Consider the following 17,464-nt stretch of genomic DNA (forward strand, 5'->3'; position numbering starts at 1 on the left):
TTGCAACTTCGAGTGGAAAGTGGAATGACGTGTGGGCGCATCTCCCGGACAAACCCGATGTTTGGTGAGGAGAGAAATAGTTTGATAATATGGGAGAGTATCGAGGCGTCATACCAACGCAAATCGGCGACCGCTTCTAATTGCCCAAACGACTAGACAAGACACGCGCTAAGTTTCTAAGCCCCGATCCTTCACGCATTGCACGTTATAGTCCCACTTGTAAAGTATACTCACGACGTGCGGGGGGGACGCTCCATGAGGCGTTGTCGGTGTATGTGCGGAACCTGGCATATGTAGTCTGTGATGGTGGATACAGTGGGGTGGCGCGTAGGTGTGTGTGATTTGGTGAGATAAGGTAACGGCGCGGATGAGCCCGGAAGGCGGCAACAGTTGAACAGTAGATCTTCGGACTTCAGAGCGGGGACCGGGTTCTATTCCCTGCAACTCCATAAGCCAGACAGCGATCTAGTTTCATACACATGACCCTGGCCATGCGGCTAAACTTTTTCGTGCGCCGCGCGTGGCCAGGGGGCGTCAAGATTTATACGCACAGCCAATGGGCAATGGCAATGCGGCTGAACGTTTCGGTGCGCCGCGCGTGGCCGGGGGTCGTCAAGATTTATATGCACAGCAAATGGGAAATGGCAATGCGGCTGAACGTTTCACTGCGCCGCTGCGTGGCCGGGGGTCGTCAAGATTTATACGCACAGCAAATGGGCAATGGCAATGCGGCTGAACGTTTCGGTGCGCCGCGCGTGGCCGGGGGGGCTGCAAAAACCACAGGCCAGCCAATCATGAGTTGGTATTCCACATACGACCTCTCAATAAACCTTTCGTCATTCGTCTTACCTGCGCCTGACTTATAATCTGTGCGGCTTTCTCAAAAGCATGGGATGTGAACTCGTATGCCAGGCTGGTAAGGTCTTTCTGTATATAATGTATGTACGGATCCCATTTCGAGGCGCCCAAATCTTCAAAGCCTCTTCATTAAAGCGAAGAATTGAAAACACCTCCTAGTCTGCCTTTTTCCCCCTGGGTATTTTTGCCTTGACAGACAACACTTCATCAGTCGTCAGAAGACAATCTCACCGTGTCGCACAAGCACAATTCAAACTTCTCGGCTCCTTACCATAATTGCTTCAAGATTAGAAGCCAATATGTCCGATTCGTTCGGGCCAACAGATTGTAACTCAATTCGAATTTCTCCGGAGGAGTCAAGCTGAACTAGTGGGCGGCGGCTGACTTTCTATTTTATCAGATAAAATCCCAGCTCTACAGCCTGACGACCATCGAACCTGGTCGATTGAAGCAATAGTCGCTGTCATCGGGATTGTCGTTGGCCTCACGCCACTCGGAATCTTCATGTGGAAGAAAAGGGACCGCATTCACGCCAACATTGCGGCAAGGCGGGTCCGCGTACCATCTGGTAGGCTCCGAATTTCTCAAATCGCACTTCGCATTATTGTCTCCTTCACTTTTTTTCAAGCTGTTGTTGCAATACATTATACTGACTAGCGTACCGTACAGATTTGACTGGGATGGTTGAGTTGGGTGATCTCACTCGAGGCCAGACACCTCGTACCTTGGAACGCGCGCAGACCTTGTGACGCCTTATCTTTCTACCTTGGTGAGAGCTCTCGTGGGACAAGGTTGTGCAGAGAGGCAGCATTACTTGATGGCGTTGTGGCAGAAGCCCGTGGTGCACACTGGTCGACGTGATGCCCAGGCTTTTTTCTTTCTGATTGTCTCACGGTATAGCCGATAGAGAAGTAGTAAATACTAGTGGGCATTTTGGGATAAGTTTTTGTTTGGTTTTTCGGAAGTGTTGGCATGGCCGGTAGGCCAGGTTGTGGTACGGTGGAAAGTCAAACCACGGGTCAGAGGTCGGCAAATGCGACATACTCCCCAGTTTGCAGAAAATTACTTCATACATGATTTCAGGGCACAACGCAATAATTTATTAATGAATATGAAGATTCGCTCTAACCGCGCTCCCGATAAGCCTCATGCAAAAACTATTACCCCACAACGCCCAAATGTCCGATCCCGCCCACAAATTCATCTTCCATGATGACCGAAATCGAGATACTGAAGCAGACCATACCCCCCGACGCGCATATTGTGTGCTTGCTACTACGGAAGACTTGAAGCAATTCGACACCACGTGCTGCGACATATGCCTGCGGGGGTTCGCCAAGCTCAGCGAAATCAAGGACTACGTAAACGGCAGCGATGAGATCGTTTCCGGTGAAATCCCCTACAAACTCTGGTGTGGCCATGTGTTCGGCCACAAATGTCTCATGATTGTCGCCACACGGAGCAAACTGGGCGGGAAGCTTCCGACGTGCCCGATGTGCCGGGGGCCGTGGAAACTACAAAAAGACCCGCCTTACTGGCCCCGCCAATATCACCTCCCATGCTTCACGCGGGAGTTCTTCCTTGAAGAGACTGCAGATGCCTACCTGGAATTCTTCACACGGCAACACTTCCCTGAGACTGCAGAGGCCGACCTGGCCTACTACAGGAGGATACAAGCAGATCGCCTACTTTGAGTCATCAGAAACTTATAAGTGGTATCGTTCCACGAAGCGAAGTCTGTTATCTGTCAGGCAGCAAAGCCAAAGCTGCTGTATTCGGGTCGATAAGAGAAGGTATTCGCGGGGGGCTTGCTAGCGCGGCGGTTGTAGGGACTTGACCAAATATACCCTTGGGAAAATTGAAAATGATAGGAAAATCATCACAAAAAGTATACACATAGATCGTGTATCAGCGCCGAATCAACGTGGTAAATGAACTGTTATGCATGCAAAGATGGAACCAGTCTAAAGTCAAACCTGGTCGAGAGTCATACCCCCAAGAGCACTTGAGACATACAGAATTGATAACAAGTGCAATCACACATCCGTTACAACCAAGGATATCTCACCATCCTCGTCGTCTTTGTGCAACCGACCCTTCTCCGCCGCAGCTACCTCCGCTTTCAATATAACAACCCACGAGTTCTATTTTCGCTTCATGATACCGGCCACTGAGGAAGACATGCAAAAAATTGGCACAGAACCCTGTCCTATCTGTTTGGAAAACTTCCGCAGCTCTGGAGATGATGACAAGGACTGCGACGCCATCAACTGTCCGAAGCCCAGTAAGCTCTCCTGCAGCCACCTCGGGGAATGGCAGTGCCTTCTCACGGCACCGCATGGACGCTGGGTCGACCTAGCATGTCCCATCTGCCGGCAGCATCCCAAAGCCCTCGACAGATGTGTCGTTTTTTCGTACAATGAACCGATCCAGGAAGAGGAGATCTCGGCCCCGTTCAACGAAGTCATTGACTTCTTTGAAGAAAAAAAAAAAAAAAAAAAACTGGACAAGAAGCTGCGCCCCGTGAACTGGTGGTGTGGTGGGAGCGAAAAGCATGGAGACGTTTACAGTTCATTGACCGATTACACCTATCGGTATAGCAAAAGGCAAGGATTCATCGATCCCCAGATGGTTCGAAGGACGTATCATATACAGTGGTGCACTGCTATAGCAAGTTGAAGATTTCAAAGGTCTCGAGACGCAGTCACGAGGGGTATAGAGTCGAAGTGTAAAAGAAGAAAGCGGTGAAACGCCATCACCATCAGCGCAGGAAAAAAAAAACCAAAACATGTTCCCCCTAACACCAGAATCTGAAAGAGTTTGGCTGTGCAAGCAAAATGATTTTGTCGAGAAGGAAGAGAAAAGAAAAACGAAATCCACTACGCCTGAATCCCAGAAACGCGCACCCTGTCCCATCCTGAAAAGATACTACTCCAAAGGCCGTCGAAGTGGACTACGTCCAGTCGGGTTTTTGGGTCAAATCTCGAGAGGTTGCGAAGAGGACATCCCGGATGGTCCACATCCTTCGTCTTCGTATTGGCCGTCCGGTCGTCGGGAGTGTGATCCGGATCGACCGATCTGATGGTGTCCAGGCCCTGTCCTGTAGTCGCTATGGTTGTACGTGGTGATCCGTTCGCGTGGAGTAGCGCGTATCTCGAGAAAAGCGTTCGTCGGTCTGTCTGTCTTCTTCTTCCACAGACCGAACCGGCATGTGTCCTGCATCATGCCGGGGCAGTTTCGGAGCCGAGAGGGAGAGAGAGGAGAGGGGGAAAAGGAGAGCGTGCGTTCGATAGTTTCCTTTTGGTAGCTCCCAAAAAAAGAAAACACTGATCTTTGTCGTCTGTGTCCTGTCGTGCACCACCTCGTCAGCTGACATTGTCCATCAAATACTTAGCACCGACCAACCCCAGCACCCTCGCAAGCCCAAGCTCCCTCCACCCCCTCATGACTCCCCCACCCCAGATGACGACGACCATCACGAGAGAGAGAGGGAGAGCCACAAAAAAACAAAGACCAACATACCTTTCACTCCGAAAATCCCTCATCACCCCTCCCACTCCAACCCACCGACCCCACACGCACACAAATCTCTCGCTCCCCCGCCCGGGCCCTCCATTTCCTCCACTCACTCACTCCGGCCCGCTCTCCGCGCCCCTCGTCCCGCTCCTACTCCTCGACCTTTCCCCGCTCGCAGCGCCGCCGCACCGCAGCTCCTGGCTCCAAATCTCCAGCGCCTCGTGCTTGTCGTGCAGCAGCTTGATGCTCTCGTCCAGCTCGCTGTTGTAACGCCCGCGCGGCGTGCGCGCCTCGCGCTCGTGCCGCGTCGTCGTGATCTCGCGCACCAGCTCGTCCAGCCGCGCCTTGGCCGACTTCTTGTACTGCGTGCGCCGGAACGACCGCGCGCGGTCCGACGAGTGCGCGCGCGCCGTCGCCCCCACGTGCTTGGGCACCTGCAGTGCCCCCGTCGCGAAGCCCGCCGAGGCCGGGCCGGTGGCGGCGGTGGCGGTGGTCGTGGCCATCATGGGTGTGGTTTTGATGTAGTTTTTTTTTTGGTGGTGGTGGTGGTGGTGGTGGTGGTGGTGGTACGTAGGCCGGTACGCGTAAGAAAGAAAGCTGGGTTCTTGTCCTCTCAGAAAGAAAAGAAAGGCTCAGACGCCTGGTGCTGAAGCTCTGTATCGTGGGCGTGAGCGACTGAAGAGGAAGAAGAAAAAAGGTGTTGGCGGGACGGGCTGGATGAAAAGTGAAAAAGTATCGGTGTACGTGCGAAGCCAGAGCGAAGTAATGATGGGCGGCATGAGGCGAAATAATAGCGGAGATTCTATAACTTTCTGGCCCTCATCCACGCCCCATGTCTCGTCGGTAGCGAGATGGTGCTCCGGGCACGGGGCGCCTTCCAGCACCTCGCGCTCTGGTGATGGGGGGGAGGCGCAAACGGTGGAGCGTGGGTACGTGTGTGCGGCCTCGCATAAACCGCAGATCCCCGTAATTAGACCTGTGCGTCCTCTGCTTGAAATCAAACTCCCAATTTCGTGGGAACGTCGTTCCGTCCACGCGGCGAGACCGAGACCAGACCGCACCCCCCCTTCTGCGGATCATCGCTGTCAATTTGGCGAGTCCGATCAGACATGATGGAGGGACGACGCAATAAAACCATCTTCCGGAGCTAAAATGCAAGCTTGCGTTGTCAATGATTCACTTCTCGACTGCTCATTTCACTAACGGCACCATCAACGGCCACGCGGACGTGCCGCGCCGCCCCCCTTCCGCGGGTGCTAGCCGGAAGGGAGTGCTGCCGTTGCCGCTGCCGCCGTCGCCTTGCCTATTCGCCTTGTCAGTCCCTTAAATGGTGAAACACGGGCGAGGCACGCTCTTGAAACGCAATCAAAACGCTGCTCTAAAATTGTCAGCCCTACCCGCCGTGCCGCGTAAAGCGGTTGCGGAAAGAGAGGCGCCGCTGATGCTTACTTTCCGGCTCGTGGACCGCCCCCCATTCCGTGCGCGCCTTTCACCGGTCCCTTAGTCACCCGCCTCATTTCTCCCTCCCGTTGCGTTTCCGTACAAATTAATTCCTCTTCTGGGAGGTTGGACGGGATCGCTCGGCTACGCTCGTGCTGCCGGAAGCCCTTTATTGAACGGCCCACGCTATTGGGACGCCCATCTCATCACCTCGCATTTACTGAGCAGGGGCCATCTCGTGCTTATTCGAGTAGTGTGAAGGACCATTTTCCGAAATATGTCGACCCATCAAGCCCCGAGCCACAACGGCAAGAAGAACCGGTGTCTGCTGATGTATTGGCTTTCATGTGCCTCGCTCTGGCGACTTGTTGAGTAGTGCGTCGGAGAACCGTGCTGCCATCTCATTAGTGACACAACGCCGCGGAACGCCGTGAGCAGGGACCACCATCGACGTCAGGGTTCAACACCTTTTGGCGCCTCAGGGGCATGGTATCGATAGGAAAGCACGCGGGGTGGCTCGTCCCAACAGCACCAAGGCTCCAAGCTGACTGTCGTCAACACCCGAGGCCGTACGCTGGTCGAGGTGTCTTCACATGATAAGCAAGCGAGGTGGGATGAAGTCAGAAGGAACTTTAAATCTTGTTCCGTTATTGGTATCTTAGTCGGGTTGCTTCTTGCGGCACCCTATATACTATCATCAATGACCCTGTTGAGGGGTATTCAGCTCTTAGCCAACCCAGAGCTTGCGGCGCATGTTGAACGCTGCGATTTTTCCCCATCCGTTCCCCTGGACCAAAACGCCTTGCAAAGTTTCCATTGTTGAAAAAACGCCCATGTTGAATTCTCTCAACCCCACTCATATCATGCCTGTTGAAAAGACTTTTGATATCGTAACACATGAAATGCCAGTCACCATTGGTGGTGTCTGTCGCAGCTATGTTGGAGTAGCTGCTGCACGCTTAGTTGGCGTGCTTCTGGCGGTAGAACTTGGCAGCGTTGACGAGGTTGGTCAGCGCCTCCTTGGTCTCCTTCCACTGACGGGTCTTGAGACCGCAGTCAGGGTTGATCCAGAGCTGCTCGGGCTTGAGGTAAGCAAGCATCTCCTCGATGCGGTACTTGATCTCATCCTCAGAGGGAACACGCGGGGAGTGGATGTCGTAGACACCGGGTCCGATGTGGCGGGGGTACTCCTTGTCGACGAAGACCTTGAGAAGCTTGGCGTCACTCTTGCTGTTCTCGATGGAGAGAACATCGGCATCGAGAGCGGCGATGGCGTGGAAGAAGTCCTGGAACTCAGAGTAACAGAAGTGAGAGTGGATCTGAGTAGAGTCGCCGACACCAGCAGTCGAGAGCTTGAACGAGTCGACGGCCCAGGTGAGGTAGGCCTCACGCTCCTTGCCGGAGCGGAGGGGAAGACCCTCACGGAGGGCGGGCTCATCGACCTGGATGACGTAGATACCAGCAGCCTCAAGATCAACAACCTCATCGCGGAGGGCAAGGGCGAGCTGCTGAGCCTGGACGGACTGGTGGACGTCGTCACGGGGGAAAGACCAGCGAAGGCAGGTGATGGGGCCAGTAAGCATGCCCTTCATGGGCTTGCTGGACTTCTGGGCAGCATACTTGGACTCCTTGACGGTCATGGGAGCGGGACGAGAGATGTCACCGACGATGATCGGGGGACGGACGCAGCGAGAGCCGTAAGACTGGACCCAGGCGTGGGTGGTGAAGACGTAGCCGTTCAGGCGCTCACCGAAGTACTGGACCATGTCGTTACGCTCGGGCTCACCGTGGACGTAGACGTCAAGGTCAAGCTCGTCCTGGATCTTGATGACATCGTCGATCTCCTTCTCAATGAACTTCTCGTACTCCTCAGCGGTGATCTCACCCTTGGTGAACTTGTTACGATGGATACGGATCTCCTTGGTCTGGGGGAACGAGCCGATGGTAGTGGTGGGGAAGAGAGGGAGCTTGAGGTGGGTCTTCTGCTGAGCGTAGCGCTCAGGGAACGCAGACTTGCGGTTGTGGTGCTCAGGGGCGACCTCAGACTGGCGCTTCTTGACGTTGGGGTCGTTGGTGCGGGCAGACGAGGCACGAGACTGCATCGACTTGGCGTTGGCATCGATCTGCTCACGGACAGCGGCGGGGCCCTCAGTGACGGCCTTGGCGATGACGGCAACCTCAACCGCCTTCTCGCTGGCGAACGAGAACCAGTCACGGACCTCAGCATCGAGCTTCTTCTCGCTGGCGAGGGTGTGGGGGGTGTGGAGGAGGGAGCTGGAGGTGGCAACGATGACACGCTCCTTGCCGAGCTTCTGGACGGCAGTCTCGACGAGCTCGATGGCCCTCTTGAAGTTGGTCTTCCAGATGTTACGGCCGTCGACAACACCAGCCGACAGGATCTGCTGCGAGCCGAGCTTCTCAATGACGGGAAGGAGCTGCTCGGGGTTGCGGACAAGGTCGATGTGGAGACCGTAGAGCTGAGAGATGGCGGGCAGGACATCGAAGTTGTGGACGATGTCACCGAAGTAGGTAGCAAGGACGAGCTTGGGAAGGTTGGAGCCAGAGAGCTTCTCGTAGGCAGGCTTGAAAGCGTTCTTGACCTCGGTGGGGAGGTCGAAGACGAGAACAGGCTCGTCAATCTGGACGGTCTCGGCGCCAGCAGCCTTCAGCTTCTCGAGCAGCTCGACGTAGACGGGGACCAGCTTCTCGAGGAGGGAGATGGGGTTGACGCTCTGGCCACGGTCGGCCTTACCAAGGGCAAGGAAGGAGACCGGGCCGAGGAGAACGGGGCGGGTGGTGATGCCAGCCTCCTTGGCCTCAAGGAACTCGGCGACAGGCTTGGGGTTGGCAGCCAGCTTGAAGGTCTGGTTGTCCTGAAGGGTAGGCTTGACGTAGTGGTAGTTCGAGTCGAACCACTTGACCATTTCCTGAAGGCTTGTCAGATTCAATTTGCCCCATTGTAGTATACGTGTGCGCTTACCAGAGAGGGGACGTCAATGCCGTCCTTCTGGTGACCACGGCCCATGGCGAAGTACTCATCAATGGGCTCGAGACCGTGCTTGGAGTAGCGCTCGGGGATAGCCTGCAAGATGGGTTGTTAGATGAATTCGCATCGATGGCGGCGGGGAAAGGGCTTACGTTGAACATCTGGATGTGGTCGAGAACGTGGTCGTAGAAGGCGAAGTCGTTGCTGGGAATGACATCGACGCCAGCATCCTTCTGGATCTGCCAGTGGGCGAGACGGAGCCTCTTGCCCTCGGCGAGGACCTCGTCGCGCGAGATCTTACCGGCCCAGTAGGCCTCGTTGGCCTTCTTCAGGTCACGGTTCACACCCATGCGGGGGAAACCGAGGACGGACGACTGGACCATCTTGGCGGGAGTTGCTCTGAGTACGTGGGAGTAAAGAGCAGGTGAAGAGAAGTGTTGGAGTAAAGGCTCCGGCGGGTGCAGAGGCCTTTATGAATGAGGAGGGAGGAGATGGAGGAGGTAGTGGGGAGGATGAAGGTGGACGGTCGGCGGGGAGGGGCGCGAGAAAAATATACTCGCGCCCCGCCATTGGCCTGTGGGCGGGAGGTGGGCTAGCGCCGAAAGCGTCACTGGCGTGCTCATTCCGATGTCGGTCGCAATTGGGCGAGCCGAGAAAGTCTGCGACGCCGACATGGTCGATTTTTCACGAGTCAAAGCTCGCCGACACATATGGCGGAGGTCTCTGGAGTATTTATACGCCTCCAACAAGCTGCCCCGCGTTCTGGGGTAGCTACCTTGATGGAGTCCGCGCGCACACGCAAAAGTCGATCTTCGGCAGATACCCCTCGGCATTGCAAGCTCTGCCACGCCCGGCTGCCTGAGGCCACAACAAGCTCCTCCGGCGCAGCCTGCACTCAAACCTTCGCCCCAAGGCCGCACATGGGCATGGGCTGGCCAGTGCTGAGCGCCATCTCCACGCGCTGTCGCGCTTGAGGCAGAGCGTGCTTGCCCCGGGGCCCCTCGGCGCATTACAGTTTGGATTGTCGCCGATGGGTGCCCGAAGAAGCATCTGTCCGAAATGCAGCCAGTCATTCGCGCAGGACCCTGAGGCCAAGCGTACGGAGTAGTAAACTCTCAAAAGTCCGAGCGCGATGACTCGCAGCGGCTGCGCCGTATCTGTGGACGATACGTACCTTGTAGGTCCGCGCGTCAGGGTATGTATACATAGATATGGGCGATGAATCAAGCAACCAAACGCAGGAGCAGGAGCGGAATGTCACTCCAGATCCAGCCTGACTCTCCAAGTAAGCCTCGCTCTGTCAAAAAATCGCATGAATCAGCCAGACCCGTCATGCTTGCACACGCCACAGCGGTTGTGCGATGTAGAGCAGGCACGCGCGGTAGAGCACGTCAACGGCGTGCGTGCGGTGCTTCCAGCTGCTGCATGGCAGGCAGTGAACGCGGCCCAGCAGCGCGCACGCGACCAGCTCTCTCAGCCGGCGACGCTCAGAAAGGCGCATGCAGCAAGATAAGAGAGAGCCTAGGCCAGCCGCCGGCTTCTTGTATCGCGATGTGCATAAGACGCGGCCGTTCTCTTGCCGATGGAGGAGTGCGAGCGGCGGCGCGGACGCTCGGAAACCGGCGGTGGAGGGGACGGCACATGGCGCCCGGTCGGCCACATACTTTTCTGCGCGCCCCTTCTGTGCCTCGCTCCTCCGCACGCGTCTCTCGAACAATATCACCCTCGCCCGTTGTCACTCCATCGCTGCCCGTCATGTCCAAGGAAGCCAAGGACGCAAAGGAACGGCACGCGCCGCATGACATTGCCACGCGCGTGCAGGCGCTGACGCTCAAGGTCAATGGCTTCTCGGACAAAGAGATCCTGGAGCAGACAGGCGTTGCGAGTCGGACCATCCGGCACATCTACAGCAGAGCCCGCAAGCGCGGCTTCGATCCAGACGTCAGCAAGAAGATCGAGCTGAAGCACATTGAGGATGGCAAGCGCACCGGCCGTCCCCGCAAGGATGCAACCGCTACACCGAAGAAGCCCGACGCCCAGCTGGCCGAGGACGAGCAGCAGGAGCCGCCGCAAGGTCCGCCGTCAGCCTCGCTCGAGGGCCAGCAGCCGCTCCCCCAGCTGTCGCCGCCCCACGAGCAGCCGGACCAGCAGCCGCAGCAATTGCAGCGACAGCAGCAGCAGCAACACCAGCAGCAACACCAGCTCCAGCAGCAGCCAAAGTATGCGCCTCCGCCTCAGCCTCAGCACAGCCCTCTCTACGTTCAACATCAGTTAATGTCTTTCGCCGCACCCAGTGAGCACGAGACTGGCGAGCCGCCGCAGGACGTGGACATGCAGGAGGCAGACCTGGCCTCGCGCCTGCGTGAGGAGCTGACGCAGCCCGACAGCATCCCCATGGACCCGGCTGTTGTGGGCGACTCGGCAGGGCGCAATGAGGCCATGAGTGTTTACCCGCCGCCGCCTCCCGCGCCTGTTCCCTGACTGGTGATCTGACCTCACCGCGAGATCGGGTCTGTGCGCAATCTCCGTCGCGTCGCACCAGTCGCAACCACCACAACCAGCCTTGCCCTGCTCACTTTTCGCACTCACCCTCAATGGCAGACATGGCGGGCCGCATCGCATCCATGCGTGCACTACTCCCAGAGCTCGAATCCGCGCTGCATGCCTTTACTTCCTCGTCGTCTGCCTTTCGCGTTGTTCGGACAATCAACCCCGCTGCCAGCTCCCCGCAGCCTCCAAAAACGCTGTACATACTAGACTCCTCGTTCAACCCACCATCTATTGCCCACCTAGCACTTGCAACATCTGCTGTTACTCGACCTGTCATCCGAGACCCCAATCCTCACCGGATTCTCCTTCTCTTCAGCACACACAATGCGGACAAGGCGCCTACCCCTGCGAGCTTCGAACACCGTCTCGCCATGATGACGCTTTTCGCCGAGGACCTTTCGGCAAGCATCTCGAATACACCCTCCGCTTTCCAATCGCGCCACGATGTAGCGATCGATATCGGCCTGACCAAAAAGCCGTACTATACCGACAAGTCCATTGCGATTACGACCTCTGAACCGAATCCTTACCCCAGCAACCCCACGCATGTACATCTCATCGGCTACGACACCGTAACTCGCTTTCTCGCGGCAAAGTATTACCCTGACCACTCGCCTCCGCTCTCAGCACTGGCGCCCTACTTCGACCCTGGCCACAAAATTCTTGCTACTTTGCGCCCGTCCGATCCGAACGACTCGAGCTCCAAGGAGTTCGGATCGACAGAAGAACAGATCGCATACATCGAAGGGCTGTCCGACGGGTCGCTGGCGAAGGATGGGTTCAAGCCAGAATGGGCACGACAAGTGGATCATCTCGTTAGTCAGGAAGGCATCGGTGTGAGTTCCACGCGGATTCGCAAGGCGGCAAAGGCACATGACTGGGCTGAGCTGCAACAACTATGTACACCCGGCGTTGCAGCTTGGGTCGAGAACCAGCGGTTGTATCAGGAGGATGCTAAAGGCGCGAAGATGGCTTGACGAACTTAAGTTAGCCGGTTATGAATGAAAAGTGTAATCACTGGGCGAACAGACCCTTCCTGTAGTGCTGACAGTGACAATAGCACGATGGGTGAACATTGAATCCAGCTGCGGCTGCCTCACAGAGGTATTGCACCATGTACGCGGGCAATTGAATCAACTGTCTGGACGCAATTGCCCACATTCAAGACTCACATCTACGCCAGGACAATGAATTCAGCCACCCATGTAGGAAAAGTGTAGCATCTCCAGCAGGACCTGATGGGCTTCAGTCTCCTGTCGCCTGTTGTAGAGCATGTGATCCGGGATCGCTAAGGCGCTTTTGGAGTCTTCGTCGCAGCTTCCGCTAGGTGTGTTGTTTGCCCCTTCCTCCTGTATCGGCTAGTGGTCTCAGGGCCCTAAATGCCTCTCTCCCGAGCCCGTTCATCTCACTTCTTCTCTCTTATTCCTGCATTGTTCGATCTTGATCATATTCCCCAAACATCACACATCTCGTCGCGCAGCACCGATTCTGCGATTCCAGGCGCCGAGCAAGCGGTGTTTGTGACCTTGGTACACGTCGCTGCAGCTCGCCCGCGGGCAATTGCCCGATCGAACGACGTGTAAGCAGCCCTCGCAAGCAAGTCCCAGGCGTTACGAGACGGGCCCTGCCATCATGCCTCCACCCCCAGCGGTCGCAGAAGCATTGTGCTGCAACGCACATACGGACTCTCGCCCCAACTCTCCACAGCCATTCCGACGTCACCCACAGCAATCGGAACAACGGAGCGGCCCTCACACCACCAATGATCTCATTGAGCTACAGCAAATCTTTGCCGAAGCAGGCTCGACCGTGCCGCAATCTGCTGGTCTCGCTTCCAGCATGGCGCTGCTCGGCCTCAAGTCGCGTTCGAGGCCTGCCCCGGCTGTCGAGAGAACTCCAGACGACGACAAGAGTGGCAGCAAGCCCAAGAAGCGAAAGCTCTTGAAGCGTCTGACGCGGGACCTGAGTAGGTCGAACCTCAGTCTGTCTAACGTAAAGAAAGCAGCTGCCGCCAAGGACAAGGCGCAGAAGGAGCAACAGCAAGATTCATCCGGCAACAAGAAAGTCAGAAACAAGAAGTCGAAACTGACGAGTCAGAAGGATGGCGATGCTGCTGTCGAGATGCATCCTGTTGGTACTGGGACAAGAGAGGTCTTGCTTGATCGGACGTATGACTCCGATGCTGCGAGCTTGCCGGATCTCAGAGACAGTGTCGTCGACCGTTTGACGAAGCAGGTGACGCTTTCTGAAAACGACGAGGAAAAGGCGGGGCGGTCGCCTATCAAAAGCAAACGCAGCACCGATAGGAGAGGCGACGTGAGCAGCATTGATTGGACTAAAAAAAGTACTGGTGGTGAGCCATACGGGTGAGTCTACTTACGTTGATCAGATGCCGGTGAAACGATGTAACTGATTACTGTTGTGTAGATGGACCGAACCCAGCAACAGCGCCCCCGCCCTGTCCGTTCACATACCCGAGAACGCCTCAGACTTAGGCGTGCTACCTCCATGCAATGGTAGTGTCGAAGATCTGCTCCAGCTATACCAGTCCAGCGGTAGAAGTAGCCCCTGGAAAAAGTTCGCGGAACAGCACCTGCGCAGGCGTTCAAAGTCTGCAGACAACCTACAGCCCGCGACACCAGATCTCAGAGCCACAGAGCTGCCCAACTTCACTACAGCTTGCAACAGCAAAGCTTGGCGCCTCTCGTCAGAGGCAACACCCACTCTCAACCTCCCACTCAGTGAACCGAAGCACACCATATCCGAAGACATGGCTCAGGAGGAAGCTCACGACGCAATCAAGCTCAATGAGAGTCGACTCTTTCCGAACAATGTCCCATTCGCCTCGCCTCCAACCACGGATCGCAGCACCGATAGCACTTACCGCTCCAGGTCTGAAGCCTTACCTGATGTGGAGCACCGAACTTTGAGCGTCATCCCTGGCCTCGCCCGCCACGCCTCTATCAATGATCATCCTCGCAATCTTCCCGACTCGGAAAGCGTCAGCGTGCACTTGCACAACATGCGAATCTCGCAGCATCTTCGCTCCGACAGCACGCTGTCGGGCGACTCGGGCACGCCGACCACAGAAACGCAGCAGCGGCCGCGGGACAGCGTCGCGAGCGGTGGTGAGCAGAGCCTGGCGCTACCTCTACACACGCAACCGAGCGACAGCACGGTGAGGGCAACGCGGAGACTGCGCTGCTCGTCGTCTGGGTTTACGAGTGGCCGCGTGCCCGAAGGCTGGGGCAACGTCGTGTCGGGGACGACCAGCAGCGTGTACGAGCCCAGCTCTGTGTACTCGACTCGTCAGAATAGCTTGACAAGCAGCAACTCCTGTACGCCTGTGGCGTTATCTGGGTTGAATATTCCTACGAGCTACTTTCCCGCCACCGGCCATGGGACCATTGTCAGGAAGAGCGGGTACGAAGTGTTGAACTTGGGTGATATGGGCATTTTGGGGATGGGGGATGTCGAAGCCCCGGATGAGAAACCAAAGGCAAGTGCCAGGGAGGATTCAGTGGTGGAGGCTTCAACCATGCCCGGTACCTTTCCGCCCTCGAGCTCGATGAACCTGCTCAAAAGGACGGATACGGGCTTGACATTCAGGACGGCAAATGAGAAGCTCGAGGCGGTTGAGAACAGCCGTGAAGCTACGAAAGAGAAGGGGAAGCGGAATCCATTCGAGTTTGTAGATTCGTCGGACCAGACGACCGACGCAGGGGAGGACGCGGCTTTGCAGCCGAATCAGCAGAGCCCTGAAGAGACGACGGACAGCTCTTTGGACATCACTCCTGTCACGGCGGCCGAGTCACCCTCGTCGTCTGCATCGATCGAGAAGACACCAAGAGCACAGATCGTTACGCCGGCTCCAGCGGCGGAGCCAAGTAGCGCCAAGCACAAGAAGACGACGTCGAGCGTCAAGACGCCCAGCAAGAGGTTCTCGACCTTCTCGTTTTTTCGCAGCAAAACTTACTCAAATTTGCGGCGTGCGTCGCACAGTCCTGCGCTGCATCTCAGGAAGAGGTCGAGGTCTGAGGAGCATCTGGCTCTTCGTGATGCTAGAGAGAAACAACCCAAAGGAGCTCGTGGCTTTGAAAGCCAGACGGATGGACCTGCTGACCCACATGCATCTTCGGAATCTCTCGAAGATCCACCTGCTCGAGAGCAAAAGCAGTCCACGGTGTCGGAAGCTGTCGAGGAACATCGGCCTGGCCGACTCTCTCGCTCTTGGCTGATTGGCGACGGCCGCAATGGCATCGGCCAGGGTGCCGTGTGGGAGAAAGCTCTGAAAAAACACCGAGAGGAGAAAAGTGCGATGTTTTTGTCGCCGGAAAAGGGAGGCAAAGCTGAGGCACGCGGCTTGTTTCGAGAACGCAGCGGAAGCGCGAGCGCCCTGAGCGCCCTCAGCGCGCGGTCCCAACAGAGCGATCGCAAGGGCAAAGCCCCGGCTATTGCAGAGGATTTTACGTTTGGTGGTGCCAGGCCCGGTCTTCAGAGGACAGCGACGATGGTGCTCGACCCGTTGGAGACGACGGGATTCGGAGAAGAGTTGATGCGGCAGAGAATGAGCAGTGGGATGTTGGGCGATGAGCTCAGGTGGAGCGCAGCTTCTGGTTCTTTGGCGCCGTCGGCTGGCATCTCTCCTGGGACTTCGGTCAAGGGAGAAGAACCTAGCGTCGTCTCGATTGAGAAGGACCAGCACCTCGATACTTGGGGTGGAACGACACTCGCGGAAGTCGATTTGGGCGACCTCGGTGCCTGGGGCCGCTTCCCCAGTCACACTAGAGAACAGCGTACAGGAGCTGCTGGTGAAGCTGACAACGTGTTGACTCGGGACTTTGCATACGAATCTACCGGCACGGCAGGAACTGAAAACGAAAGTTCGACTGAGGACGAAGATACCAGCAAGAGTGCAGCGAGACGGCTTACCACGCTTCGTTCCAAGAAGAGATCGAAGACCCGCAGTGGTATGTCGAAGAGCAAGAGCATGACCTTCAGCCGCAACTTCAGCTTTTTCAAGCACTACATCGGTCTGTTCAGGAGCCAGAGCGAGGAATTCAGAAGGCACGGCCACGGACACCGCAGCTCGATTGCTGAGAGCGCCACGCTTGAGCATCCAGAGCTGGAAATCTTACCCCCGGTCTTCTCGCCTATCCTGCTCGAGTCCCGAGAAAATTCAGGGGGATTGCAGACAGATGGTTCAGCCTCGAAAGTGGATCTCACCGATGATCCAGAGGCCACTGGCGTGGAGAACAAGGCGAAGGAGAGCAGAGTCGAGTTCCAGGTTCAGCCCATGAACCGCCGTGAGGAGAGCAAGACAGACAATTCAGACGGATCTTGGACAGCCAACGCTCGTCTCTTTACAGGCGCTTATGGCGATGACCTCGGTCGCTCCAGGAAGAAAGTTGATAGCTCCGCTGAGTGGTGGAGCAATGCGCGTACCTGGACACGGTTCAACACGCCAAGCCAGGATTTCCAAGACGTCATGGATGATGCACGGCAAAAGTTCCTCATGACGCCTACGCGCCTGGGAAGGCAGGTGGAAGATGTGACGGAGGAGGGCACAACCACCCCAGCGGTGAAGCGCCCGCCACGGGCGGCACATAGGTCGTCGGAGGAATGGCGTTCGGACGCCCGCCTATACTCACAGCTTTACGAGTCTTGCGTACAAGTTCCGAACTTCGGCGGCAGCTCCGAAGACGCAAATGCCAGCGAGTCGGCTAAGAGGCCACTGTTGGCTAACAAGCATCGGAAGTCGTCATCGGCAGCTACCGCATTCCGTCTTGCCAGCACGGGACATTTAGATGCTGAGAGAGGAAATGGGGAGAAGGTCAGGTTTAGGACGTTGTCAGGTGGACATGGTGAAAACGAAGGCAAGAATGGGGAGTATCTGGCGAGGAACGATAGCTTCCTTAGCATTGGAAGTGCTGAGGGCACCACGATGGACTTGATGAGGTACTTGCAGGACTTGGAGGAAGGAGAGAAGGCTAAATTGGAGGCGGAGAGGGGAGGAGATTGACGTGATTAGCGGACATTATTCCTACTGGGGCACTGCTAGTACCGATGGAGTGGAAGGATTCGTGGGGATTTTAATATTGTCGGGTTGACTGA

The 17,464-nt window shown here is 56.5% G+C and overlaps 4 protein-coding genes across 4 annotated transcripts; 3 read left to right on the top strand and 1 right to left on the bottom strand.

Annotated features, from left to right (window-relative positions):
• Positions 1 to 6,773: 6,773 nt before the first annotated feature.
• On the bottom strand, positions 6,774 to 9,183 carry MET6 (methionine-synthesizing 5-methyltetrahydropteroyltriglutamate--homocysteine methyltransferase; the record flags this gene model as incomplete). The annotated part of the gene is made up of 3 exons (XM_066773831.1): positions 6,774 to 8,741; positions 8,795 to 8,896; positions 8,953 to 9,183. The coding sequence occupies 3 exons, from the start codon at positions 9,181 to 9,183 to the stop codon at positions 6,774 to 6,776; spliced, it is 2,301 nt and encodes a 766-aa protein (XP_066636398.1).
• Positions 9,184 to 10,555: 1,372 nt separating this feature from the next.
• SLS55_002350 (uncharacterized protein) lies at positions 10,556 to 12,327 on the top strand (the record flags this gene model as incomplete). Its single annotated transcript, XM_066773832.1, has 2 exons — positions 10,556 to 11,243; positions 11,558 to 12,327. 2 exons carry the CDS (start codon positions 10,556 to 10,558, stop codon positions 12,325 to 12,327), a joined length of 1,458 nt encoding a protein of 485 aa, XP_066636399.1.
• Positions 12,328 to 12,414: 87 nt separating this feature from the next.
• Positions 12,415 to 13,720, top strand: SLS55_002351 (uncharacterized protein; the record flags this gene model as incomplete). Its single annotated transcript, XM_066773833.1, has 3 exons — positions 12,415 to 12,418; positions 12,548 to 12,555; positions 13,079 to 13,720. 3 exons carry the CDS (start codon positions 12,415 to 12,417, stop codon positions 13,718 to 13,720), a joined length of 654 nt encoding a protein of 217 aa, XP_066636400.1.
• A 19-nt stretch (positions 13,721 to 13,739) lies between these two features.
• Positions 13,740 to 17,372, top strand: SLS55_002352 (uncharacterized protein; the record flags this gene model as incomplete). Its single annotated transcript, XM_066773834.1, has 2 exons — positions 13,740 to 13,745; positions 13,890 to 17,372. The coding sequence occupies 2 exons, from the start codon at positions 13,740 to 13,742 to the stop codon at positions 17,370 to 17,372; spliced, it is 3,489 nt and encodes a 1,162-aa protein (XP_066636401.1).
• Positions 17,373 to 17,464: the final 92 nt, after the last annotated feature.

Source organism: Diplodia seriata, assembly GCF_021436955.1.
Source record: "Diplodia seriata strain FDS-637 chromosome Unknown scaffold_2, whole genome shotgun sequence".
NCBI classification, from domain to species: Eukaryota; Fungi; Ascomycota; class Dothideomycetes; order Botryosphaeriales; family Botryosphaeriaceae; genus Diplodia; species Diplodia seriata.